Source organism: Gavialis gangeticus, unplaced genomic scaffold, assembly GCF_001723915.1.
Source record: "Gavialis gangeticus isolate Ggan-Ray unplaced genomic scaffold, GavGan_comp1, whole genome shotgun sequence".
In the NCBI taxonomy this organism is placed as follows: Eukaryota; Metazoa; Chordata; order Crocodylia; family Gavialidae; genus Gavialis; species Gavialis gangeticus.
The window spans coordinates 132,292,595-132,319,879 of record NW_017729024.1 but is presented as its reverse complement, the minus strand read 5'-3'; the positions used below and the strand labels follow the sequence as shown (position 1 = coordinate 132,319,879).

The 27,285-nt window shown below is 41.3% G+C and overlaps 1 protein-coding gene across 4 annotated transcripts in view; it reads right to left on the bottom strand.

The window, feature by feature from the left end:
- PAPD4 (poly(A) RNA polymerase D4, non-canonical) overlaps positions 1–27,285 on the bottom strand; it is a 117,314-nt gene that overhangs the window by 73,050 nt on the left and 16,979 nt on the right. For 2 of the 4 annotated variants that reach the window (XM_019517740.1, XM_019517743.1), the window contains exons 2-9: positions 26,984–27,187; positions 25,201–25,326; positions 21,210–21,456; positions 19,312–19,426; positions 19,106–19,197; positions 17,686–17,752; positions 8,481–8,550; positions 2,817–2,893 (exon numbers count right to left, since the gene is read on the bottom strand). In XM_019517740.1, coding sequence (XP_019373285.1) covers positions 2,817–2,893; positions 8,481–8,550; positions 17,686–17,752; positions 19,106–19,197; positions 19,312–19,426; positions 21,210–21,456; positions 25,201–25,326; positions 26,984–27,138 — 949 coding nt within the window. In that variant the 5' untranslated portion in view covers positions 27,139–27,187. Of the gene's footprint in view, positions 1–2,816; positions 2,894–8,480; positions 8,551–17,685; positions 17,753–19,105; positions 19,198–19,311; positions 19,427–21,209; positions 21,457–25,200; positions 25,327–26,983; positions 27,191–27,285 lie in introns of all 4 variants that reach the window. The other 2 variants (XM_019517741.1, XM_019517742.1) reach the window with 2 other exon arrangements.

The window sequence follows — 27,285 nt, the reverse complement described above, 5'->3', positions numbered from 1 at the left end:
TATTTGTACAATGACAGTTTGTATTTATTTAATCCAAAGTCACCCAGAATATCTCATGCCAAAAGTAAGGGACTGAGGCAACACTCAACTGGACATGGCTGCCTGCACAGTTACTGTATAGTAGGAACACCACTTAGTTAGGAAAGTAGAGTCCTTAACCACTGGGAAAAACAGCCACATTATCTTTATCAATGACACCATGTTAAATTTGAGTAGAGCAAACTGAGAAACTTTCTAGCTATATAAAGATAGAGGCTGGGACAGAAAAAAGAGTGGACCAAAGTGAACTGGTTCTTCCAAATATGGACTGCTGTTCTGCTTATTGCTCCATAGTGATCTGCTGGAGACAAGGCATAAAAACCTTCAAGAGAAAGTAAAAATAATAATGTGGACATTTTGGCATGGTGAGATGACCCACAATGACAGGCCAATAATTTTCCTATCTTTCAGTTCTGTGGAAAGCTGCTAAAGAAAGGTCTATTTTCCAAAGTGCATAAGACATTAACAGCTTGTTTGGGAAAGCTAAAGACCACTTACGAGCATACTAAATATTCTAAAACTAAGTTGGTTAAAAAAATGGACATTTTTCCTATGGGCTGGAGTTGGGAAGAGACATTGTGCATTTTATTTATCTCAGACTGATTTATATTGCTTGTATTTGGATGTGGAATATGGCATAGGTCTGAATGTAAGCTACTTAAAAGAATTAAGGCAGGGGGTCAGCAACGTTTTTGGCTGGAGTAACAAAAACACCCCAACCTCAACCCATGCCTTGACTTGGCATGCAAGCGGCAGAGGACAGGGGAGCAGTGAGGGGTCTGATTCTTGTTGCTAGTGCTGGGTGCACGCGTGCCTCTGGATGGATAGCAGGGCAGGGGCCGGGGTTGTGGTGCCCCAGCCTCTTCCCTGCCAAGCACCCCAAGGCACACATGCATCTGCCACTGCCACAAAGCCAAAGAATACCAGGGCTCTAGACCCAGGCGCAGCTGTCTGCAGCTTTCCCGCTGCCTGTTGCAGCTGCCCAGAGCCCAGGCTGGCTGTGGCAGGCAGCCAAGAGGCTACAAGCAGCTGCACCAGGCTCCAGAGCCCCAGCCAGGCAGTAGTTACATGTGCACCTTGGGGTGCACAGCCAGAAAGAGGCCAGGAGCAGTGAGTGCAGCTGCTGCCACCATGGAGCATGGCTGGGGATCAAGAGGCCAGTGCAGCTGTTTGCAGCCTTTCAGCTGCCTTCCACAGCCGGCCCGAGCTATGGGCAACAGAGATGGCAACAGAAAATGTAGGAAGACCTACAAAAGGACCCTACCCAGGTTTTTAAGTTTGCATCATTCATGACTTTGCATCCTGGGACCTCCCACAAAGGCACCACAAGCAGCTTTATGTATTATTTGCACATATAAAGAAATTGATCATCACCCCACCAAATAGGTTATTTCTGGGTATAGGAGCTACACAGCTAATCTGACTTTTGCCATGAAGGTCTTGGTTTATCTGCTTCCTAGATGGGCAGTGTACGTTAGAGAAGGAAAAAAAGCAAAAAATTTTTCCTTTCCTTAGGACAAGAGAAATTTTCTTTGCAGTAGGATCGACTGTGTTCTTCATAGTTATTATGAAAGCCACATTAAACAAGCTAACTGTTGCTACCAGAAGCAGGCTGTTATCCACAGGAGTAGTGCACCAAGTCTTCAATTCAAGTCTGCAAGCAGCCTGGGATCCGTGGCCAGTGGCAGCTACCCAGAAACTGATCCAGCTGTGGCATGCTGAGCAAAATGGCCTCGCGTGCCATGCTCTGGCACGGGTGCTGGGTTGGCTGACCCCTGAATTAGGGTGTGTCTATGGTTTGGTCTTCTACATTCATTTGCCAAGCTGCATTTTGCATTTTGTGAAAATGAATACCAAAACCAGGCACTGCAAATTATCCTTCCTGTTGCCTTCTCTGAAGGTGAGCAAGGATGAGCTCTGATTTTATGATTTCTTTAAATGGGAGTTTGCCCCTCATAATCCTGGTTCCAACTAGAGATGGCATTCTACCCAGAGCTATTCTGTCTGCCCAATCAGACTCAAGAACAGAGGCCAAAATACTTACAGAAGCTTTCTTTTGCCTCTGGCTTTTCTCAGTTTAATTCTTCCTGAAGCCTGTAAGGATGCCAGCTGCTCCAATTGCCCTAGCAGGGGAAACGGAACAGAAGAGCCAAATCTCCCCAAATACAACCCTAGGATATGACTGGGAATTAGACAAACTTCAGTGAACCAAAATGTTAGCCTAAACCTTGAAAACAATTGGAATCCCCCCCCCCCCAAAAAAACAAAACCAAACAGACAAACAAACCAACCCAAAACAGAACTGCAGCAGTAAGGTCTGTGCAACACCCCAGCTGCCATGGGGGAAGAGAAAGTGCAGATTGGAGGGAAGGACACAGCTATCAAGAAATGAAGTGCTCCCACTTGCTACCAGTGCCCAACAGACCTAGTTCTGCCCTTCACACAGCAAGCAAGCTGAAGCAACCATTGAAATGGACCTGTGGACTTTAACGTAACAGAAGAATTAAACTGTGGCACTTGAAACTTTTGCAAGTTACAGAAGTACTGACTAGTTACATTAAACATTAGTTCTACCCATACACTTGATCTGTTAAGATCTGTGGGTAACAAGAAACAAGAAGTATTATAGTTATCTTAGTATTAAAGATTAAAAGAGGTAACATCTCAATAGGACTAGATTCTAATGCATTTAATGACAGAAGCTTCTATCAAGACTGAAATGCTACTTTCAAGTGAGAGAACATTCTCTGGGAAAAATAAAAATAAGGACAACTTACTGTATGCATAGGTTCTGAGAAGGAATGTATTTCTTATTCCTACAACATTGTTTACATTCAAGTCAAACTCCACACAGCTATGGGGAGGGAAAAACAAAACAAAACAAAAAAAGAGAATCAAATTTTATCACGCATTTAAAAAAAATGTCAACCTGAATATATTGTATATTTTACTACCTATCTAATGACAATGCTAACACCACTACTAATCTGTTCACAGGAAACGTGAGTTTAATGGAACCTCTGGACATTTGCTTTTTGGGTCAATAAAAAGTAGGAGGCCATGAAGAAAGCCATTTGCTTTACTACTCTTCATGCCTCAATGGTGGGCTTGAATTCAACTGTCATATACAAACAATGTTGGAACAGAGTTGTATCAATTAGACAAAAACAGGGCAAAAATGGCAGCTTACTACTTCTTTGATATCAGCCTACCTTTCCTCTGACTAGCCTTAAAATATAGGATCATTTACTAAACACACATTTGATGAAATGTGATGAAGCATCTTTTGGAGTCATTTAGGATTCTCTGAAGTTTTAGTTGGGAGTATAGTCCTAAGGAAAGCAGAAGGAAAACACAACTAGAAGAGGCTAGAAAAGTGCAAATTTTTCCATCTTATGAGTATACAGATTCAACTGATCCTCCTTTTGGAACTCATCAATGAAGCTGTCACACTTTTAGTATCCTTCGTATTTGTCTCCGGTTAGAAATCACAATGACACACTTTAGACTACTTCTTTTGTGCAAAATACACAAGACTCACTATTAAAAAAAAAATCTCCACTGTGGTACTAGTTTAGTGTGCAAAATGTTTAAAAAAAATCTTTCATGTTATTAGCATAAAGCAAGAAAAAAGTACACCACGCCTATTACTACTTCCTGAAAAACTGTAATTGCAATACCAGCATGAGAGTCAAATGATCTAGATTAACAACATCTGCATTTACAGTCAACCAAGTATAGCAGCATTTCAGTCTGTAACAGAAAGGGTACACTAGCTGTATGCACTAGTCCTAAACTAGAGGAGGGGTTGACATCATTTCTGGCCAGTGCCAAAAACACCCCAACCTTGACTTGTAAGATGTTGGTGTACTGGGGCAGATGGGGGAGCTGCAAGGGGCCCGACCTTTGTTGCAGCAGTGCAGCACCAGCCCCTTCCCCACCATCTGCCCTGAGGTGCGTGTGCAACTGCCACCAGCAACAAGGCAGGTCAGGGCTCAGCAAACTTTGGAGCAGCACCTCTCAGCCTCCTGCCACAGCTGGCCTGGGCTCTGGGAAGGCATCTGCCACCCACCACGGAGCCTGGGCTACTCACAGCAGGGAAGCTGCAAGAAGCTGTACTGAGGTCTGTGGAGCCCTGGCCTGGCTCATTGCTGGTAGCGGGTGACAAGTGCCTTGGGGCTGATGGTAGGGGAGCTGCGAGAGCCCTGACCCCTTCCCAGCCATCAATGCCAAACAAAATGCCTTCTTGGCACACATGCTAGGAGTTGCCAACCCCTGCATTAGAGGTTCGCACTTACCAGTCAAATATCCTTACCATGCTTTATTTTTAGCACCCATATCTCATTCACAGAGCCTTTATTTGGCAAAGGATTCCTTTGATATTCTATTAATGTTCCCCTAATAAAAACTTAATCTTATAAATGTTTAAACTGGTGGAAAAACAAGCATGCGAATTAAACAAACTATCAATTCTGAGAAGCTGCAGAACATTCTACATTGGAAAAAGACTCTACTTCAATAATCACTTTAAAATAACCCACTACATTATGTGTTATACTATTAGCTAATTATATCAAGATTAAGTCTTACTCTTCTAGAAGCCATAAGAGAGTAGTAAAGCATCAAAAAATAAAATATCAGTGGAACAGGAAATTAATAAGTTTGAGTTAGCTGTTATAGGTAAGTGTGCAAACACCACCAGAAATGTAACTGGCACATAGAGCTCCAAGTCACTGAACTACATTTGCTCCCCAGTAATCAACCCCATTAAGAAAGTCTGATGTTTATCAGAGTGCTAATTAAGCAAGTTCTACTGCATGGGTAATATGAGAATTTAACAGGTGTTATAACCATACAATCAAAAATGCATTGTGTAGTTGGGAGCCAAGGTCATCTATCAAAAGCAGCAAGTATTTGAAAAATTTGCCTGCACACTCAAGCAAGGTGAACAGGAAGCTTTTACAACCTTTTCACAACAGAGGTGCCAACAAATATTAAGTAAACTTTACGCTATTGCTGTTTAACAGAGATCCGAGCAGTGGCAGGTAACAAGCACTGGAATTCTTTGCTAGAAAACAGAACTCAAAAATGAAGGCTGAACGAGGGGCTGAATAGCAGGGATATTTCCTCACCCATGCAGCATCCAGGAAGCTGTGGAATAGGAGAGGAAAAAGAGAAGGTAAATGTTCCTTCTCTTTTCAGCTACCAAGTATGCAAGCTGGGTGGCAGGTTGCAAATTTTAGATATCTGAAAGCTATTGACACAAAACATCAAGTTCCTATACAAGCTAGTGAGATAGTGCACACACTGGAATTCCATCACTGTCCCTTTTCCAGCAGTTGTGGAGGGAAGATGGACTTGTGTATCTTGCTCACTTCTGAAGCTCTCTGAATGGGGATGCATACACATATGATAATGGAGAATGCGGAAGAGAAAAAGGCTGACAACAGTTGGAAAAGTATAGTATTTAGTAAATAAAGTGAGGGTGGAAAAAGTACACGATCAGGGAAAGATAATTTAACAGAAGGAGAAAAACAGGGAAAATGGGGAAGACACTAAAACCATTCAGGAAAGTTGTGAAGTGACCAAGTTTTTCTTATCCTTTTTACAATTAGAGCAAATCAAAGAAAGGAAATATACCAAAATATGTTGTGTTGCTTAACTGTGGCCAACAGTGTTACAATTATACATATAAGAATAGCAAAACACGGTTTCATTCTTGTAAACTGCTGGGGACACAGTAGCCTTGGCTTCTCATCTAATTTGTTTATGCCTTGAACTAGTTGTTAACAAGCAAATTCTTCTGAATCCTGATTACCAAGAATTTGCATTTTGTGGATCACTGTTAGATTATAATAATTTAGATTGCATTAGCATTAGATGAAATTTTAAGTATTCATAATACATAATTTATAATATAAGATGTAAATTTATCAATTTGTTTAATGTCATATCCATACTTACTGGGCATTTTTAAAGGGTGCTTTTTTTTATATAGTAACCTAAACATTTAATTAAAGTACCTGGGATTTACTACTAAATTTTTCTATAAAAAGCTACCTACTGTGGTATTTGGACAAACTTCACATCATTTAAGTAATTCACTACTTGGATACAATTATTTAATTTATACCTACAGTTAACTGCCTACATTTGAGTATTAATTTTACATCATCTTAGTATCATGATTCAGTCTTAGGCCCTACCCAGTGCAAAACCCTATTTCTCCAATGCTTCTAGCTATTCAGAACCTTAAAATATGTGGAAAAAGTAAATTCTGAAGTATTCTGCATTTTACAGGATTAAAATACAGCAATACAGGAAGGTAAGCACTAATGAAAACAGAGATGATGTATTTTATAGTACTAGAGTAAGGCTTTTTGATCCTATCCACTCTTAAAAGGCCTAGTCCAATAGTTTTTTTTTTTTTCCTTTTTCAATGGCCAAGTAGACTGCGGAGCAGGAGGAGGAAAAGTGGGGCCACCAGAGCTCATATCAAAAACTATTCCTATTAAGAATACAAGTTTCCCTCGATTTATACAGTACATGAGTTCCCAGAAAATTGAACATAAATCAAATTTGCATAAAGGAAACCCAGTTTACAGTGTAAGAAATAGGGATACATTCCCACAGTCGCGAGGAAGGGAGGAAGTAAGGTTGGGACTAGGGAAGGGGCAGGGAGGGGAAGGGGTGCAGCACAGCCCATCCGCAGCTTCCTGAGCTGCATCAGGGAGCAAAGCAGAGGAAACTGAGTAAGTGTGGGGCACCAGAGTTTGGGGGTACAGATCTTGCTGCTACACGCACCTTGGGAAGGCTGCAGGCTGGGGGGCTGCACTATGCTCTTCCTGGGGAGCGCACGCTCCCGGATCTGCACGCAGGAGGAAAGCAGGTTGCCACTGCAGGCTAAGGTCGGCATCAGGTTCTCCCCAGTGCTCGGGACAGGCCATGGCAATGGGAGGGGAGCTGCTGCCACCACAAAATTCGCTGTAGCGCCACCCCAACCTGCCCTCCCAGCACTACTGCCAAGCACAGGGAAAAGCCTGGTACCACCACCAGCCCCAGCCTGCTCTCCTCCTGCATGCAGATCCAGGGGCATGTGCCCCCTGGGAAGAGCCCAGCGTGGTCCCCCAGCCCACCCGGGGCCCATGTAGCACAAAGAGCTACACACCCCTGTCCCATGCCCCACACCAGGCACCCACAGTTTCCTCCGCTTTGCTCTCTGCGGCAGACCCAGTAGCCAACGGGCTGCATCACACCCCTCCCTCTGACCCTTCCCCTACAGACTTACCTCTACTTCTCCCCACTCACCCCAGCCCCTGCTGCAGCAGCCCCGGGAGCAGCTGACACTACCTGCCTGCACCATGGCACAGCACAGTCCAGGAGCTGGGATGAGTGGGCACAAGCGGAGCCCCAGAGCCGATCGCATAAGAGTGAATTTACCTTGCATATAACGAATCTGGGGTATAAAAAGGGTGATCGCATAAGAGCGAATTCGCATATACAGAACTCACATTAAGTCGAGGGAAACCTGTACCTAAATATCAAAACATGAAAGGGTTATACAAATCGTAGTCTTATTCTAAAGTGTGGCCTTGGAAACATGGAAAGGCTCGGGTACTATTCACAGACCATTATGTGCTTTCTCCAATCCAGTAAAAAGTTGGGTATTGACTACTAAAATGGATTAACAGAATGCAGAAATTTAGTACAGTATACTAGTTCAGCACTCCTTCATATTTCTAGTATTATTTTCACAGGCATTAATGCAATTAATATAAAAGGTAAATACTAGTAGTCATTAACATATCCATGCCTTAGACATACTTTCAGTACCTTCTTTCAGTAGTGCATTACATAGTCCATCGATAAATCATAACATTTGCTACAAAACAAATCATTTCCCTATAAAGGGCCTGAAATATTAATTTTGAATACCATTCAGATAAAAGATTCTTCATAGATTTTTACGTACTAAATAAAAAGATATTGTTTTATTACAAAAACAATGCTTGCTTGATAACAGGAAGACAGCTTACACTAACTCTGAGCTGTGAATAAATTCTTGACAAATCAGTTTACACAAGAAGCAAATTTGCTTTTAACAATATTTTTTTTCTCTGACTTCTTCCCTGTGGCAAGGTATTTATTAATGAAGGTCTACAGAGGCAAAGAATTCAGAAATACCAAACAGATTGTTTCTGTGACATAACAATACTCATTCAGATCATAGAAACAGCAGCATTCCAGTTATGATGGCTGCCTTGGGCAATAAAAGAAATGAGCCAATATGACTACAGTGCTAGCTGAGAAAATGCAAACCTGTGATATGGCTATAAATCTCAAATATGAACAAAAAACTTTAAGGGAACTATTTCATGAGCAAAGTACAATTACTTTAACACATCAAGGTCTAAGAAAGAATGTTAAATTAAGATACTTGCCTGACTTTATCCCTGAATTTCACTATTGGCACTTTTGCTCGAATCAGCTGAGGTCTCTCAATGTAGCTTGCTGAAAGGAGGAGGGAGGGGAAATAAATGCAGTAAGTTTCCTGCAAAATACCGACATTAAAAAAACGTATACTAGAGTAAAAGTCAAGCTGGCTGTTTATCTATAGTGAACAAGAGACTATTAGTGAATTTAGCTAGAGTAATTTAATGAAATAGATGAGATACAATAGAAATGCACCCTACAAACATTTCATGAAGTGAACTCTTCCTCACGAAAGCTTATGCATCTCTTGTTCAGCAAGTTTATAAGGTACATCTCTACCCTGTCTTCTGCCAAACTTCAGGCTATTGTGATGAATTACCCTTCCCTGTTAATTAACCCTGTAATGAACTTTTACAAGGATTAACAACTATCACTTAAAAGACAATCTAGAGTTATTATCATGTGAAAATTAAATGAACTTCACACCTACTTAAAAATTAGAATTCGCAGAAGGATTTTAGTACATAAGATACAAGAAAAGCTAAATGTAAATAGCGGAATCTCTACATTGAGAAGTGCCTATTCACAGGAGAAATCCTACTGTAGCCTGGGACCCAACAACTACAAGCCAAGCCAAAACCATGTTGAGAAAGAGCAATATGGCCTAGCACACAGCTGGGCAATTATTTGGGCCCAAGAGCCACATAGGGAGTTTTGATGAGGTGTCATGGGCCAAGTCAGCATTCTCCCGCCACCCCCAACTCACCAAAATTCTCTGTGGTGCTTTGGGAGGGTGCGAAGCAGTGTTTGGGAGTGGGACAGACATGATCTTCCCCCTGCACACCCTGCCCTGAAGGGTGGGGACTATGGGATGTATGCATGTGGTGGGTGGGGAAGCCTGCCTGGGAGCCAGCTGAGGGTGAAGGGAGGGAGGAAGCAGCAGGGGGTACATGCAACAGAGCTTGCCTAGTGGGCACCTACCCCTGCAGTGCTCCACACAAGACTGAGCCCCACCCAGGACAGCCAGAGCCATGCTCCCACCCACAACCGTCAGCCCTGGCCCCAGCCTCAGCCTGAACCTCGCCTGTCCACCTGAAGTGATGCTACAGGAGCAGCACTAGCAGCAGCAGCCACAGCTGAAGCAAAGGGGAGCAGAACAGCCTTGCCAGCGCTAGCTCTGGCCAGCACGCTGCTTCCGGTGGGGTTACTTCCAGAGTAGACAGCTGGCTGGGTGCTGCTGTGCTCCCTTCGCTTCCAGCAGCTGCTCCTCCTCCTCCCACTCCTGGCCCTGCTGCGCCGCTCCAGGTGGGAAAGCAGGCAGGCGGGGGAAGGGGAGGAAAACTTCAGTCCAGCTGCTCCCGCTAGAGGTGAAGGGAGAAGAGGACCATCTGGCTACTTACAGCTGCACTGGGAAAAGCCTTGCCAAAAGCTGCATGCTGGCCAGGATCTAGGCTGGCGGGAACATGGTACAAGCTGCCCCAGGGGGACTGGGTGGGGCTCAGCCCCATGTGGAGTGCCACAGGAAAGCCACAGGCTGGATCCAGCCAGTCGGTGGGCCACACCTGGCCTGCAAGCCATATTTTGCCCACCCCTGTCCTAGCATCAAGCTGCAAAAATAGGCAGGAACAGCCTATGTAGAGTTTAATCATTTCAGTTCCATTTTCATGATTTTTTACTTCTGCATGTTGCTAAATATTTTGACTCTGTTATACTTAATCCATAAAAAAACATATATTCTTCTACACAAATAAACTATGTTTAAACTTCCCTTTGAAATTCTTTTATTCAATTACTGGAGAATATTCCAAGAAACATTCACCAGACTTATCACTATACAGAACAAGTGAATTTTATAATTAGAGCACATTTCCATCAAAAGGGAAGGACTGCTGCTGCACTTTGTTTTTAAAGAAATAGGATTTGCCCCCTCAGAAGCATGTCTCTTTCATTGGGAATCAGGAGGCAGACAGAAAAACACTAAATGCAAAAGGAGCTGTCTTAACCATTGGGGGAAATGGAGTAACGGTCTTTTAATTATCTGCCCTATTTCAGTAAGCCTGGGATCACTTAACTTGACAGGTCATCCATACCAAACATTTAACACCCAACTGCACTTTACTTATGTCAATTAAACCAGAGTAATACTTATGGACAAGCTAAAGGCAAGACTATTTTGCATTTATCTTTACCACTCCATCATAATCTTCGCCTTACTCATCATTATAATACTGTTTCGTATTTCTCTCAATCAGGATTGTGAATAGAGTAGGAAGCAGTTATTAGAATGTTTATATTGACATTCAACCTGAAGTTGTAGGTTTATGTTGTATGATCATATTATTTTATTAAAAATTAATTTTCCTTTAAAAAAAAAAAAAAAGCAAAATGTCTGTTTGGTTTTAGAATCTGTAAAGACTTGTTTTCAAAATTTGCATCTTGGGACAAATTAACTGACAGTATCCCTTTAACCAGATCTGAATGTAGTTTTGATTATAATATCCTGGATAACAAAGATGGATGTCCTGGGATTGTATTATTAGATGCATCTCTGGATACCACTATCGTCATTTCTGGTCATTCTTATGGAAACATGAAAGTTATTAACCTGTAACCAATGTTCAAAAGGGACTCTGCATATTTACACCCACTGTATGCACCAATTTGTGTAGGTCAGATCATAACACTTTGACTAGCAAGATGTAGTGAAACAGTTCCTCTCCCAACATCATTCCTAAATGTTGCAAGGCTAAAGCTACACAAGAGCACAGTGCTCCAACCATCTCAGGTCCTGTCCCTGTACTCCATGGCCTTGTAATCAGGGTGCGGAATGCCAAGAGAGTGAAAATGAAAATCCATCATGAACAATTCAAGTTATACACAAGTAATCCATGTGCTGGCTCAAAATAGATTGACTAACAGTACTTATACTCAGGAAGGAAGACGAGAGTCCTAATTAAATAGGGTTTGGAAAACTGCCTTTCCAGGATTAACAGGTGATGTGGATGCCAGATGCACAGTGCAATATTTACTATGTTACAGAAAACACAAGTAGCTGAAAATCCAGATGCTGCTCTACTGGGGTAGACCATATCCCTGGACTACTCCAATGGAGTAAATGGTCAGTTTTCAGGATGGAAAGAAGTAAACAGCAGGTTCCCCCAGGGATCTGTGTTGGGATCAGTGCTGTTTAACACATTCAAATGATTTGGAAGAGGGGGCGAGTAGCAAGGTGGCCAAATCTGAAGATGACACAAAATTATGTGACGTGGTAAAGACCAAGATTGACTGTGAGGAACTACGGAAGGATCTGGTATGATTGATCTGGCATGACTGAGCATATATATATCTACACAGATATATAGAATTGAAGGGATACGTGCTTCATGCCACTGCTATAGAGGACTACACTCCATAGATACAGAAGCAATCCTTGAAAAATGGAGCATTTCTAAAGCCTACTGTGTACTGGATTTAGAACTTCTTTTTTTTTTTTTAGCTAATCAATATTGCAAAGTTCTCATGTCAACAAGCATAAAAATGTTACATTAGCAACTAAGGCTATCAACCTCATTAGCCTGAGAAAGAAAAACAATATTGTCTTTACTTACCTCTTTTCTGTCTAAATTTGAGATGAAGGTAGCCCTTATGAACAGGGTCTGCTAAGAGCATGCCAGAAGCAGTATCTCCTGGTACAGCCCAAGAGCTATTTTGTCAAAGAAGGGTGTAGTTTTGCTATAAATAAGGAAAGTTTCTTGCTTCAGGGACCTTTAATTACCTAGTCATCTAAAGGGTAGATGGAGATCTCTTGCCTTGTGTGTTTCAACCAACAGCCACTTTGTAAAGGGGGAGGGGAAGGGGAATGGACCACACATTTGATGCTGCACAAAGGTGAAAAAGAAGCATCTTATAACAGAGTGGTCCTCGTCAAAGAGTAAGCATTTGTATCAAATAGTCTACTGGAGACATGGAAATTTGTATCTCTTAAATCAAGAGCTTTAAATAAGTCCTACATAGAAAGGTACGGGAATACAGAAATGAGACCGTACACAGAAATGAATCCATTGGTGAACAAATTTTGTTTCCCAAGATCCAGCATGGGACAAAGATGCCATCGTTCTTTGGGATTCAAAAGTACATTACATAAAATGCTTTCCCGTTGAAGCCACTTAGAACTTCTATAGTGTCCCCTTGTAGGAGGGAAAGGCATTCTTATTTCAAGCTATTCTCATAAAGAAATCCTGAAAAGGGGAAGGGAGGTAGGACTAGAAGTAAGAAGGATTTGACTTTAATAGCCAAGAAGGATCTCTGAAATCCAAATCATGTGAAGTTACTGATTGCTAGCTACAGTAAAAGTGACACCGCAAGTTTCCAAAGGGGTAGGGCCAGAAATGTTATGGTATGAATGTTGAAAGATGTACATATCAAATCTGAGCATGTACATGTGGTCTCATACAAGATGATACAATAAACTTGTTCCCCACTTTTTAAAGTGGCTGAGAAGCTCTTCTTCTCTGTTCTTGCTGTAGCTGAGTTTTAATAATGCTAATAAAATAGTCACTGACAAATGGGGGGGTGGGGAAGTCCACTGGAAAAAATAGATAGGTAAAGATCTGAGACAGTTCAACAAGTATTTCAGTCTAACAAAGAAATCCTGGAATATATCAGAAGATCCAGCTATAGATTAAACACTAACTCTTTTCAATTCCTTCTCAGTCTTGGAGCTAATAGAAGACTGCCCAGTTGAAAGACAGGTTCTTTCACTTATCTCTGGAAAAAGTGCTGAAGATCTTAACCACATAAGGCACTTGATACATTATAGAGGTTAATGGCCTTATTGCAGCTTCTAAAGAAAAGATGGCCTTAACTCACGTTTTGTGACACCTTTGATAAGAATGGTATTAGCTAATCTTTGGTCATTTGAAAGAAATCTTAAATTAACACAGCCTTTTCCCCCTCAGATATGGCAATAGTTGAAACAGGTATCTTTCTTCCCAACACAATGGTTGCATCTACAGGACACACTGATTGCACGGTCATTACTGTGCAGCCATTTAGTACTTGTATAAAGGGCTAAATGTACTAAACAACTGTATAAAGGGCTAAAAGTACTAAACAACTGCGCAGTAACCCAAATTACTGCACAGTAGCACTGATGAATGGCTTTTTCATGATACTGACTGTGTAGTAGCCCAAAACTAATGCGCAACAGCACTGCGTCATGGTTGCTGCCATGCAACGCTACTTCACAGTCAGCATTTCACATAGACGTGGCCATTGAGTCTTTTATCCTCCATCAGAAAGTGCTAAATAGACTTCTCCGTTTTAAATCCCAGCATGTGATTTCCAATATCAGAGTTTAGGGCTGGAGGAGGAAGCTGATAAAATGTATTAATTTATTCTGGCATTGGCTGAGATTATGGAAGCCCAAACCAGATTCTCTCTGTTGGGCAAAACTATCCATAAGAATAAGGGAAAGTTTTAGTGCAGTCATTGTATTCAGTGCCAGTTAAGTAGATAAAAGCATTAGCAACAGTTGTTTTTAAGATAGGGGCACATATACTGTTTTTCTACAAAAAGATTCAAAGGAAAGTCTCCTTAACAAGTCTAGTCATAAAGGATTTACAAGATGCCAACACATCCATTTCATGCAATCCAAGTAACACTTAAATATTAGTTAGATAAGAATTCTAATAAAAAAGCATGATGCTATAAAACTGTCCAACTGGAAAGATACCTTTTCTTCTGAAAAAAAATGATACAGCAACATGGGAATAAAGCTGGAAAAGAACAGATACTTGTCTCATTGTAACCAGATCTTCAAGATACTTTGTAATGTAGCTCCCATTCTATCCTGATGTGTGTATATGTTTTGTGCAGAAATGTGGCATTTTTTGAGCACTCTACATACCCTGGCACTCCCCCTAGAGGCAAACGTGCAAAGCGACCCCATCTGTAATCAAGTTGCTTCATCATCCAGAATCTTGGTTCAAGTTTCCAAGCTGTAAGATCCACATATACAGAATATCTCAAATAATCAGTCTCAAGAAGGCTCTCCTCTGGTTATCTGTACTTATGGATCCCATTCTTGGCGAGTAAGCAGCAGGTAGCTTCTGAAGAAAGTGAGAACACAGAGATGCTGCCAAGCCGGCACCCCTCTTATGTATCGATATCCTAAGGATTGACATAATTAGCTTCCTTTGTAACCACACTTATTGCCAAGATGATCTGCACTCCATTAAAAATCTGAATACCAGAACTGATGCCACAACATAAGAACTAAAAGAATCAGCTATGCTCTGTTCTGAGTCACCACCTTTTGGAATGAAAGGAAATGGAAGAAGTGCATGCATCAGATGACAGGACCATTAGATGACAAAAGCATCAGGTATGAACACACTACATTCCTACACCCTTTGCCTCCAGCAAAGAGGCTGGGGCACATTTGCAAAGAGGTCAACTTGAGGAGCTTCCAACTTGTGAAAAGCCTGGGACAAAACTAAGTATTTCAGAAATCACTTCTAACAATTACATCTTTTTTTGCTTAGTTGGTCTGCCAGATCATTGACTGACATCCGCTGGCAGGCAGAGTGCCACTAGATCAGCACAGAGTAAACTAAATCAATCTTGGTCTTCTCTCTATTCCTGTAAAACACTGAAGACATTATCTATTAGAATTTGGATTATTATGCCCCTTGAAAAATAGAAACTACCTGCATGCCAGGTGTCACTCCTGGCTCTACTACATTTTGTATGAGTCTGGGCATCCAAGGGGGAATCACAGGTTTGGTACTGACATATGGGTGTCTTAACCCTTCCTAGATATCTCTGTTGTCAAAACCTTAAAAGGCATGGGTGTAGTAGAGGACACTCCCGAACACACATATTCCTGTCATTCTCACCAATAAAGGGATGCCAAAGCCAGTGTCAGGGTCTTTCACAAGCATCTGAAAGTTGCTGGTTTACTTGTTTTGTTGATAGGGCAACCTTAGTCAAATTTGGAATCGTCTGATGAACAACTCAAGATACTGAAGTCACAAAGGTACACAAAGTAAAACACGTTACGGCATACTTTCACCGATGTCTTCAAGATTTGCTATAAAACTTTAAGGACACTATGAATTATTTCCTATTGTAGAAAGGCTTCCATGGCATTTAAAGTCAAGAACTATTCCTATGCATCCCTGGGAACTTGTGATACCAATGACAATGCAAGAAACTCGAAACACAGGTTCCTGAGGGCTATGTTTAGCAGTAACTTTGACCTTTTGCAGGACTTATTGCACAAAGTAGGAGCTGCTGTTGTTGCAAGAGAATGCTGTCCTGGAAGCTGTGTGCTGATCCCAACCCAAAAGTATGTCCTAAAGAAAACTTATGGATATCTGAGAATATTATTGGCAGACTTACACAAATAAACTTCCTTCATTTCTCAAGAAAGCAGAGTGGATCCTTTTGTGTAAGAATCATTCAGTGAATAAGATTTTCAAGAAGAAATAGGAGCTTCTTTGGAGTCATGCACTCTTTTCCTGATTTCTCCATAAAACACAGCTTAGAATGTGGCTTCTTGGTTTCCCAGATGTGATTTGAAAATTGCAAAGCACATATTTTGCATGGATATATGCTTTGTAAGAAAATGTTAGTGTTACAGTGATGTTGTAGCAGTGATAGTCTAAGAATTTTGAGAGAAGCAATGATTTCTAAGGGTGATATCTATTATTGGACCAACTGCATGCCTGCTATAGAGTCAAGACAAGATTTCAAATGCAAGACATTCTCCAGCAGTGACCTGATGAAGAATGTCTTGCATTTGAAAGTTTGTCCAACTATCTCAGCTATGCAGTTGGTCCAATAAAAGATACCCAGCCTAAGAAATCCTTGCCTCTTGCTATAGGAAAAGGCAGTTCTCACTTATGTTGGTTAAGAAACTGCTTTATAACATGATGGGCAGGCTTTAAAACTTGGCATTTTCAAGCCCTTTATTAGTCCTAGTACCACAGCAGTTGGTCTAAAATTTATCCATAATATTGTTCTCCATTTTATTTATTGAATGAGCTAAAGACAAAAAAAATCAGAGGGAGTACCTGTGCATAGAAAGCACAATCAGTACACAGCCTTAAAATTTATCCAGAAAGGACTACAGTAGTAATGAGGTCATTCTGACTCTCTGCCATTTAAGAGATTTACTGACAACAAGAAGAAATTAAGTGACGACTGGAATCATTCTGTCCTTTACATCTCTAGGAGAGGAAGCAGAAGGGCATGCGTAGCCCACTGATGGCTAAATTTTCAAAATTCATAAACTTGGAGCACATGTTCATCAAGATACAGAATGGGATCAAAATAAATGGTTACACAACAAGATTACAATTCTCAGATTGTCATTAATATTCAGTTATGCAAGGAAAGAAATGCAAAATGTTTTGATAAACTGGTTCATTACACTGCTGCTACTAAAGATGATAGATTGCCTGCAAAAGCAGCATAAGACACACAGCAGGCTTATTCGCTAATCCGAAAACATGCACAACATGTGGGGTGAGTAAATCCTTCTAGCCTCTCAGCCTCTGACAGGACTGGTTTATTTGTAGCCCTAAAACTGACTAGGTCTTGTCAATTTCAAAGTTACTATTAATGGCAACTACTAGTGTAGTGAGCCTTAAAGAGGTAAAAACAGCTGAAGAGACTCTGAGTAACACAGACTCAGAGTAACAATATGACAAGCCCTAATGAGATATGAACAGCTGAAAGTGGGCTGCTCCCACACAGGCTGTCAAGAATGCTTAAAGCAGCTTAAACAGTATCTTAATATTTATGTCAATAGGATCTGGCAAATGACTAATTCTATTTGCATAATTTTATGGGTGTATGCAATAGTAAGTTATATGGCTGTACTGCTCCCTCTGACCCCTCCCCTTTTTTTTTTTTGAGCATTCCCAGAACTTTCCTAAGCAGGAATTGCCACTTCTGCACTGTAGGGTAGAGTTTCATAACAATTAAAATGAGTTTTACACATTCTAGATTTGACTCCAGTATTTCAGGGTTAAAATATTATTACTTCTCAACACTTGTACCTTCTCCATCAGACAAGAGACCCTATATTATTTAACATAATAATGATATAACTATATACATGTCTAGATTATATCTCAATTAAATAGCTATTCTTTTTCCAGGGTTATCAATAATTTTTTCATCGCATAGTAATTTGGGACTTACAAAGTTTAGTACTGAAGAGTTTTTGGACTAAGCTGAGTATATGCCTTGCTTCAGTCTTCTGATTTACCTGAAATATAAACTTAAAGTTAGGCTACAGAACAGAAATACATGACCCAATCACCCCTTCAGTATTTTTCCCTGCACTAAACTTCTTTTATTGTTTGTAAATAGTCACTTTTAAATAGTGATGGTCAACTGGCAAATTTAAGAAACGTTGCTGTAAATCTACATTAGCAAGATTGGGGAACTTGATATTAATTCTTTCATTATGTTCTCTTTGGCAAAAACCAAATACTTCATACCAATTATTAATCATCATGTATGTAACTTCACAACAGACAACTAGAAAACAAAGCTAAGCCCCTATTTAAAGGAATAGGATATTTATATAATTCATTTTAATTACAGTAGTTACAAAAAACACCACAGAATCTAATTAAACTTTTGATTTGCCTTTTCTTAGAACTTAAAATTTCCCATATTCAAATTTCCTCTTTCTATGCACAGTAACCTACATTTACTATATTTGACTTAAAAGAAATTGCATAATAAAGGTTTCTCCCTGTGGCAATTCACTGATCAGTTTTGCATCACTGGAACATTTGGTCCAGTTTTCTCATAACACAATGGCCCCCTCTACACATTACAGGCATTGCACAATTTGCCGCTTAACAGCACAATTAACTGAGACTAACTACGTGTGCAAAGCGCCTATCATGCCACAAAAAGGTCCACCCAACTATAAAGTTAGCCTCAAAAATGTATACTAACTTTATAGCTGGTTGCTATCCAGCTTTAATTTGCACATATAGCACAAAGTATGTTGTACAATAGCCATCTTCTGGCCCTGTGGCATCCCAGGGTGCAATGCTCCACTCCAGTGTAAGCCTATTTGGAAAAGAAATCCCTGCCCTGGCACAGATCTGAGCTCCAGATTCATTCCCCCCACCCAGCAGCACTAAACATAGGACAAATGCATCCCAACCCTACCATGTGACCACAGATCAGGCAAGCATGCACACCCCTGCCATGCCAGAGCAGAGTCTATCATCTCCAAGGCAGCAGCAAGCTGATGGGAAGGAGAAGAAATCCCCCTGCCCTCAACTTTCCCTTACACGTGAAGGGAGCTGCAACACTTGGCCCAGCCACAGTGTAATCCCAGTCTCTCCGGCAGCAGCAAGTAGTGGGGTGGGGCAAGGCAGGGCAGGGAACCCTTCCCCCCCCCCACACAAGCAGGGACATCCTACCCAGCCACACTGCAGCCCTGAGGACTTTTTACTATAGCACATGTATTAAAAAAGATCTTGGCACAGAATCCTACACACCTTTTTAAAGTGGAAACTTAACGTGAACATTTGGCTTTCTTAAAGAGTTTGCCATACAGACAGGCATGCAGTTTTAACAACTTTAACGAACTTACTGGCTCTTCTTTAACCACGAGGCACAAATCACCATCACTGCTACGAGTACCAAACCCATTCAGTGAGGATCCAACCAAAAAGAGTCTGCCCTCTATAACAAAATAAAGTACGGGTAAAAAAAAAATTGGGGTCCTTTCTTCAGCTTGAACCAAATCACATATCTGAAAATAGAATATTCAATGTATGCCAAGTGCTTAAAACGTACGTGGAAAAATTCGCTGAATTTCCCTCTGGAGTTCCGTTCGGCAGAGCTCTTTTTTGTTCAAGTCACAGGTTTGTTGCTGACAGGCTTGAAACAACTCCAGAACCTGCTGACTTAACTGGCATGTCCAAAAAAAACAAACAAAAAATTAAAAGAGATACATTTTTTCTCTTCAGTGATTTATATAGTTTAATATTTTCCATTTTTTTCATATAAAACCTTGATTACAGAGCAATAAAAATGTCAGTATCATCTCTCCCAGTCTGTTCACTGTTCTGGAGGCTAACCACATCTAAATTTGCACTGAGCTGTCATATAGGAACAACTCTATAGGTCTGAATTTGGACAATGTGTCAAAGAGTTGTCCATTCATAGCAGGCCAATTTCACCCCAGACTGTCATTATCTGCAGCCTTCCAAGGACTAAGCTATGACTGGAAGGCCACTAATATTTTCTGCTGACACACAGCTTCAAGGTTTGTTACTAACTACGTGTTGAACAGAGGGGAAAAAACCTCATCTTGGATTTGAGTAATTACAGTACAAAGCCAGGTCTTGTTATCTCATTAAAATTAGTAAATTAAATATTTAAAATACATTTTTAATGCAGGGAACTTCACCTATTCTTTGTTACACATTGGAAAGAAGTCTCATCACTTGAAAAAAAACACACTGCAGGATACTATTTTGTGGCTCTGACACTTATCTCCCTGTGGCTCTCCTCCCACACTGACTAGGTCAAGGGCACAAATGCTTTTCCCTCTCCAAAACTGCTGAGGAACAACGAATGAGTAAAAGGCCTCATACAGCTCTCTTGCTACACTATGGAAACAGTCCAGCTGGGTGGGAGAAGGCCCTTTTGCCTGCGACAGTTTAGCTGATTTTGAGATTCAAATGCAAGAAGAGTATATTTGAGTTAAGACATTGTCTGCCCCCAGCCAGAACATACCAACAGCCATGCTTCATTCTAAATTTGTTATATCAAAACACAGGAGCAGAGACGCTGCCATAGCAAAATTGTCTTGACGTTCCAACATACTGGGTACAATAGCCCCAGCTTGAGAAGAGATTTGTTCATATTACTGAAATTAGTTCATATTACTGAGTGCTCTGTAAAAGTACCACAAACTACTGCATTTTCTTGCCCACAAAATGAATTTCTCTCCTCAAAAAACCACCATACAAACCTCACAAATCAGCTGCTGTAAACTGGGGTGAACATTTTAAGTAAGAAAATATAGTAATAGCAGTATCTGCAGCTCATGAGAAAGTAATGTTGCAAGTGTGGCAGAGGGGGGAGCACAGTAAGCACATGAGGCTGCCTAGCTCCTGGCTGTGGACACCTCCCTCCCCTGCCCCCCAGCAGAGGCTTAGATTGCAGAACCTACTACTGACTCAAGCAGGGTCAGAGGCTCCTGTTGAAACAGAAACATGGGCCCTTCAGCTGACTCCACAGATGTTGCTGGTTAGGATTAGGCCTTCAGCTGCCCACCAGCTGTGAGAGAAAAGGAGTCAGACAACTTGGCTCAGTCAGCAGCACCAGTGGCATCCTGCAGCTAGAGGGTTAACAGAGCAGTCACAAAGTTTTGACCCCTACTCCTACAAAAGCTGGCGTTTTCCCCAGGAAAATACCACTCTTGGCAGTATTTGCAAAGAAAGATCTTTTCCTTCTTTATGGCTTTCAAAACAAAGGTGCACACTGTATTTGAGATCATGTAAGAAAATACAGTATAAGTAGTAGTATAACTAGCTCTCAGTTTTATGTAATCAGCCATTTTTAAATAAACTGATGGTATTAAAACTTTCCCTTTATAGATGCTTTTTACAGGAAAAAAACCTGTATATACGTGACCACACACTCTCCCAGAAATAAAGTAAAACTCTAGCCAATGTTAGTGTTACCTTATCTTTGGCCACAGGAAGCGTAGTTTCTATAGGGTCAGGAAATGAATCTTGCAAGGGAGGGACACAACCAGTCAAATCTGGTAGATAATGCGTATGAAACAATGGTGAAGGAACTGATCCTGGGAAGGAGTATCTACGTTCTTCTGGTAAAGGCACTGTTTGGTTAACTAGAGTTGAGTCACGATGGGGTGAATGAAACCGCTGCCGTTTGACATCGTATGGAACATTTTGTTCATTTAGCCTCCTGCAAAAAACAGGATAGTTTTGTAACTTAGATATATACCTATATATAGTACTTTGCAATTCAGACATATACCAATATCCAATAATTAATTTAATTACAATGAAGTCCAAATACTAAGGGCAGCTACCTTGGAAGTGGAATACAGAAACTGTTTAACAGAAAAAAATGTACATTTTGCAATATTAAGAGGAATATCATAGCCAAATTAAACTGAATGGTGAATTCAGCTAGGCGGAATATGACTAACCAAGCTGAAATCTGTTCAAGTTATGTTTGTGAAAAAGTAACCATACTTTTTCCTGAAATAATAAATATACTTTTGAGTAGTGAATAAGTTAAATAAACAGGAGTGCAGTGAGAAGTTGTATATTGTGTATACCCAGTGATTAACTTGATAAATTCAGTGTTAGGGAGGGGAGAAAGAGAAACTTACCACAAAAGCCATTCAAAATGGAGAATTTGGCTGTGTAGGTTTAGATTGTACAGACAGTAAAATGTGTAATCTGGGCAAAAAAGAACTTCTATTCATTTGACAGATCTTAATTGCTTAATATAGTCATCAATTTGGCTCACAAAGTTAATGTCTCGGTTTCAAACACAAATGTACCGTATCTAGGCATTAAGTCTAATTTAAGAGATCCAAATACAGGTACTCCTCACTTAATGTTGTCCTGGTTAACGTTGTTTAGTTATTACACTGCTGATCTATTAGAGAACATACTTTTCTTAATCGCGTAATGTTGGGTTATAACGTTATTTAGCCACCGCCTGCTAGTAGGTAACTACTGTGACATAACTGGATTTGCTTAAAGTTGCATTTTTCAAGAATGTAACTACAATGTTAAGTGAGGAGTAGATGTACACATTAGTAAGTGATCTAGTTGTCTTACATATACCACATTGGCATTCAAACTCTTCATTATGACAAGTTTGTATTGAAAGAAAGATGTTCTGACTATAGCATTCAAAAAAACTCATTTAGAAGAGAATGACCTAGATTTGCACATTCTGTAAGCACTAAATCTGAAAACTGGAATGCACTGCTTTAAAAGAAAACATACAATGAAAGTTAACATTTTTAATAAACATCAACCAAAAGATTACACATGATAAGTATAGTTTTAATTAACGTACAGAGAAGTTGGCATAAAAAATATTAGCCTAACAGCTCAGGCAGAAAACAATTAATTAGCTAAGGGTTAGCTGAGGAGAACCCAAAATGAAGACTTAAGGCCTTAGACTTCATCCTGTTGCTTGCCAGCAGCATCTGACAATGCTCTTATGAGAAAGACCTGCAGTAATACTAAGAGAAATATTAAGTTGATTAACATTAAAGTTGCTGCTTTGGGAGAATCTGAGAACAGGACTGGAACACACACTCAGGACCCCTCTATACCAATCTACTCTGCTTAATTGCTTCACTTGGACAGGCAAAGTAGAAGCAAGTGGGCAGGGCTTGTTTCTCAGCAGCAGTTCCACACTCAGCAGGGGGACAGTATAGACATGCCCTTAGGTGAACTGATCTAGTACAATTTTAGAAAAATTATTTTGAGAAAGTCACTAACTAATTGCAACTCCCTCTAAACATACAAACGCTTTAATGTACTAGACTCTACACAGAGCAAGTGTGTGTATTCTGTGCTCATATGGAACTTCACTGAAATTAGTGGTGTTCTGTGCCGGCACATATGCAACTATTAAGTCAAGGCCTTAATCTGCCATTCTGAGGACAAATGTAACTGTTAGGTCCAAGACAGCCAGATTCAAAACATGATTTTCATGGAAACCATGAACAGCAGCTTCTGTAAACACCATGAAAAACAGTGGTTTCTGGAATTTTATGCAGAATTGCTGGGGAAAAAACTTACTGAAAAAAAATAAAAGGCTGGCTCCACAGTGGGAGCCAGTGGCTGCTATGGCGCAGCCTCATAGCCCACAGGGGACAAAGGGAGCCGCTAGGACAGCAGGCACCCCACCCCCCCACTGCTAATTTGCCAAAAGGGCTGCCTTTCACACACCCCACCCTTTCTGCCCATCCGTGGTGAGGGGCAGAGCCACATGAAGAGCAGCCCTCTCAACCAATCAGCAGTAAGGGGCAGGGTTGCCAGGGACCCTCAGCCAATCAGCAGGGAGGGTGGGGGCTTGCTATGATAAGCCCACAAAAATGGTGGCCAGCACCAGAATTAGCCCATGAACTCGCCCATTGGCCACTTTGATTGGTAAGTCCCTAAAGATAGCACAAAGGCAATTGTGCCCCATATACAAGATTTCTTAAGGCCCCTACCCTGTCATCTGATTCATGCAATTATTCAAGATTGTACTAACAAGCTGAACTAACACATACCGATTGATTAATTATTGCTGGTAAGCATGAGGAGATGAGAAAACCTTGCCCTCATTGCCAGAATAAGCAAAACCAAGTTTTCATCTGCAGTTCCCCTTTTCAAAAAAACTAAAATAATGGATTTAAAAAAAAAAAAAAAAACTTTAATTTTCCTTTTTAAATAGACATAACTTATGCACAAGATTCCAAAAGTAAGAAATATATATATGATAATAACTAATACTACAATTGCACTGACATTTGTAATAATGGAATTAACTACACTCTCTAGTGCTGAGGCAAATAGTGGCATACACAATATTTCTCTGACAGAGAACCATTGGAATCTCCATGAAATGTACAAGACATGAGTTGCATTTTAAGCCTGAATTTTCCCTCCCTCAAATTTTCTCAAGTTACTGACATTAACATGTATTAAAGTCAGGCACATGCATAGCTCCCCCTCTATTTCCCAAACATGGGCCAGTACTACAATGAGCAGATTGTGAAGTGTCAGGACAGATTAAAAAGAAAATAAGAGAAAACAACAATATATATTAAATACTTTTCTGCTAGGATAATATTTTTGCATATAGATATGTGAATGCTTTAAACACTATTCCTGGACATGTTTTATCAGATCATTCTTACTTGGTAATTTCTTCAGTAACCTAGATCAGTGGTCCTCAGACTTTTATTTTGGGTCTCAGACTCCTTTTTAGGTTTGTTATACTGCTGCATATCCCCATGATTCTTTAATTGTTAAAAGACAATTAAAAGGGAATCATTTTATGTCACTACAATCTTATTGTAACCTCTTCAATATGCTAAAATATTGCTGTTGTTAATTATTGTTGTTTTGCTTCTTTTTCCTCCTCACCTATATATATTTTGTCTACCTTCTCACATACCTTCTAGAACAGGGGTTGTCAACTAGGGGTATGTGTACCCCTAGGGGGGACTTGGGAAGGCTGTAGGGGGTATGCGTGGGCAGGTGGGGAAAGAGCACCGTCACCCACCACCCCATGCCACCGTCTCCCAGGAGCAGGACCAGGCGGGCCAAGGGCAACAGCGCCCCTCTGCAGGCCACACAGGCGCTGCCCAGCTGCAGGAGGGGTGGGGGGAAGCTTGTACACCGCAATGGATGCTGCCACCTACCACCCTATGCTGTCTCCACTCCACATGCGGCCACCACCACTCCTTTCCCCCACCAACCCCTGTCCCTCTCCCACCCAGCCACTGGGGATACACTTATTGAAAAAGGTTGAAAACCCCTGTTCTAAAACTTCACCATGTATCTTATTTTGAGAAACACTGTTTTAGATGCCCCTTGAAAAGAAATTGTACATTGTTCACCAAAGAAAAAAAACATCTTTTTCTGCATTACAATCATAAGCAATTATACACTAACAAATACTTACTTCCTACCCCGAAATGTTGTGGAGGCAGCCGAAGTACGTATGGAGTTGCCATTTCCATAAGCCAATGGCTGCGGTGAAACAGCTGGCATAGCTGTGAGGTTCCCACTCAAGAGTGCTCTGGAAAGACTACAGTCCATGATTATTATTCATACAAGAGCTGAGGGGGGTTTCACTTTTAACAATAAAACACAGGAAATCCCAACTATACAGGGGCACACCAATAAAGCTTTTTTGGGCTGATACTGAAGGCCAGTTACTGACCAGCTGTATTGGCCAATACTGATCCGACTGCCAATATGCAGCCTGGCAGCTTACAGAGCAGCACCTGACTGGTAAGCCTGTTGCTGGGAAGGGGCAGTGTTGGGAGAGAGGGGGGAGCAGATCAAGGCTTCCACAGTGAGGGAGGGAGTGGGGCTGGGACAGGCGCTAGACAGCTGGGGTGGTGCATGTGATGGAGCCATGGCTCAACCAGGAGGCTGCTCCCACCACTGCGCAGACCCCTGGGAGAGGCATGGAGGAACATGTGCCCCCCAAATCTGTGCATGGGGCAAGGACCATCTGCTGCTGTGAGCTGGAGCCACAGGCTGCTCCAGGCTCTTCCCGGCACCTGTGCTTGAGCCGGGGGGAGGTGGGGGGGTGATAGCACTGGGGAGGGGCTAGAGCCACCCCAAAATTCACTGTAAGCCCCCTCTCCCAGCACCGCCACCACCTGCCCCACCCAGCCTGAGTGCAGTCACTGGAAAGAGTGTGGCACAGCCTCCAGCTCCAGCCTGCAGCAGCAGCCTGCCCTCATCCTACATAGAGATCTGGGGGGCATACCTCCCCTCCCCCCTATGCCTTCCCTGGGGACGCATGCAGTGGCAGGAGCCACTGCCCCCCCCCACAAGCCACCTGCTCCATTCCACATCCCGCCCCAGCTGTGCAGCACCTGCCCCAGCCCCACTCCCTCCCTCGCCACAGGGGCCTCCTTCTGCCACCCTCAAGCCCCTTCCCTCCCCCACGGCCTTTCGCTCGCAACAGACTTACCAGCTAGAGGCTGCTCTCCAAGCTGCTAGACTGCACTCCTGGCTGCGTGCATGCTGCAGCTGTGCACATGCCTGCGGCATTTATCAACAGCATTATCGGCCACATCAGCCAAAAAAAGCCGATTGCCGATAATGTTGATTTTCCTTTTACGATATGCATCAGTGCACCTCTAACTATAAGTGGTATGCATGCTCTATAGTTTGAAAAGGAAAATAAGTCACTTTTCAGAAGACAAGACCTACTAAAATAAAAAAGTGAGACAATCACTTTTGAATGCACACCTCTAAAACTTAAGTTGCAAACTAACTAAAGAAAACTATTAACATGGGAACCTCAAGAGTACACTTAGGCTTTAAAATATAACCCCATCTCAGAATGTTCCCTCACCTCCCATCTCATCCTCCAAGCACATTTACAACTGAGCTCCTCAAAGACCCTCTGTAGATTACCAGTATTTTCACACATCACTGAAGTATACCAAAATATGCATACTATCTAGAGCAAAACCATGTTTCTTACAATAATTATTTCTCTAAAAAGATCATGCTTGTTAAAATATCAAAAAAAATATTCCCCACGAAGAGGAGGTACTTTCCTTCAAAGGAAGATAACTTTGGGGCTTTGATCTGACTGCAACACATTAATTTTTATAAGAATTATTTTCATTTGATCACCTATGCTTTCCAACCATTATCAATTTTAACAAGCACAGGCCTTTTACATATCGCATCCCATTCTGAAATCTTACTGTACTTACGCTGCATTCTGAAAGTTGAACTGAGCATCTATAATTTGCTGGTGAGAGAGAAGAGTGGGTGGTATGTTCAGTGGAAGCTTATTGAAGAAGTTATTGTGCTGTTGAGGTTTTGGAGGGAAGGGTGGACGGCCCAAGTTGGAGGAATTTGGGAACATGCTCCTCTTCACTAAAAGAGAACATGTATTCTTCTACCTATAATAGATACTTTAAAAAAAAAAAAACACCCTAAAGTTAGACAACAAAAATATGGGGGGCGGGGGGGGGATTTAAAAAAAAAAAAAAAAAAAAATAAAAATTTTTAA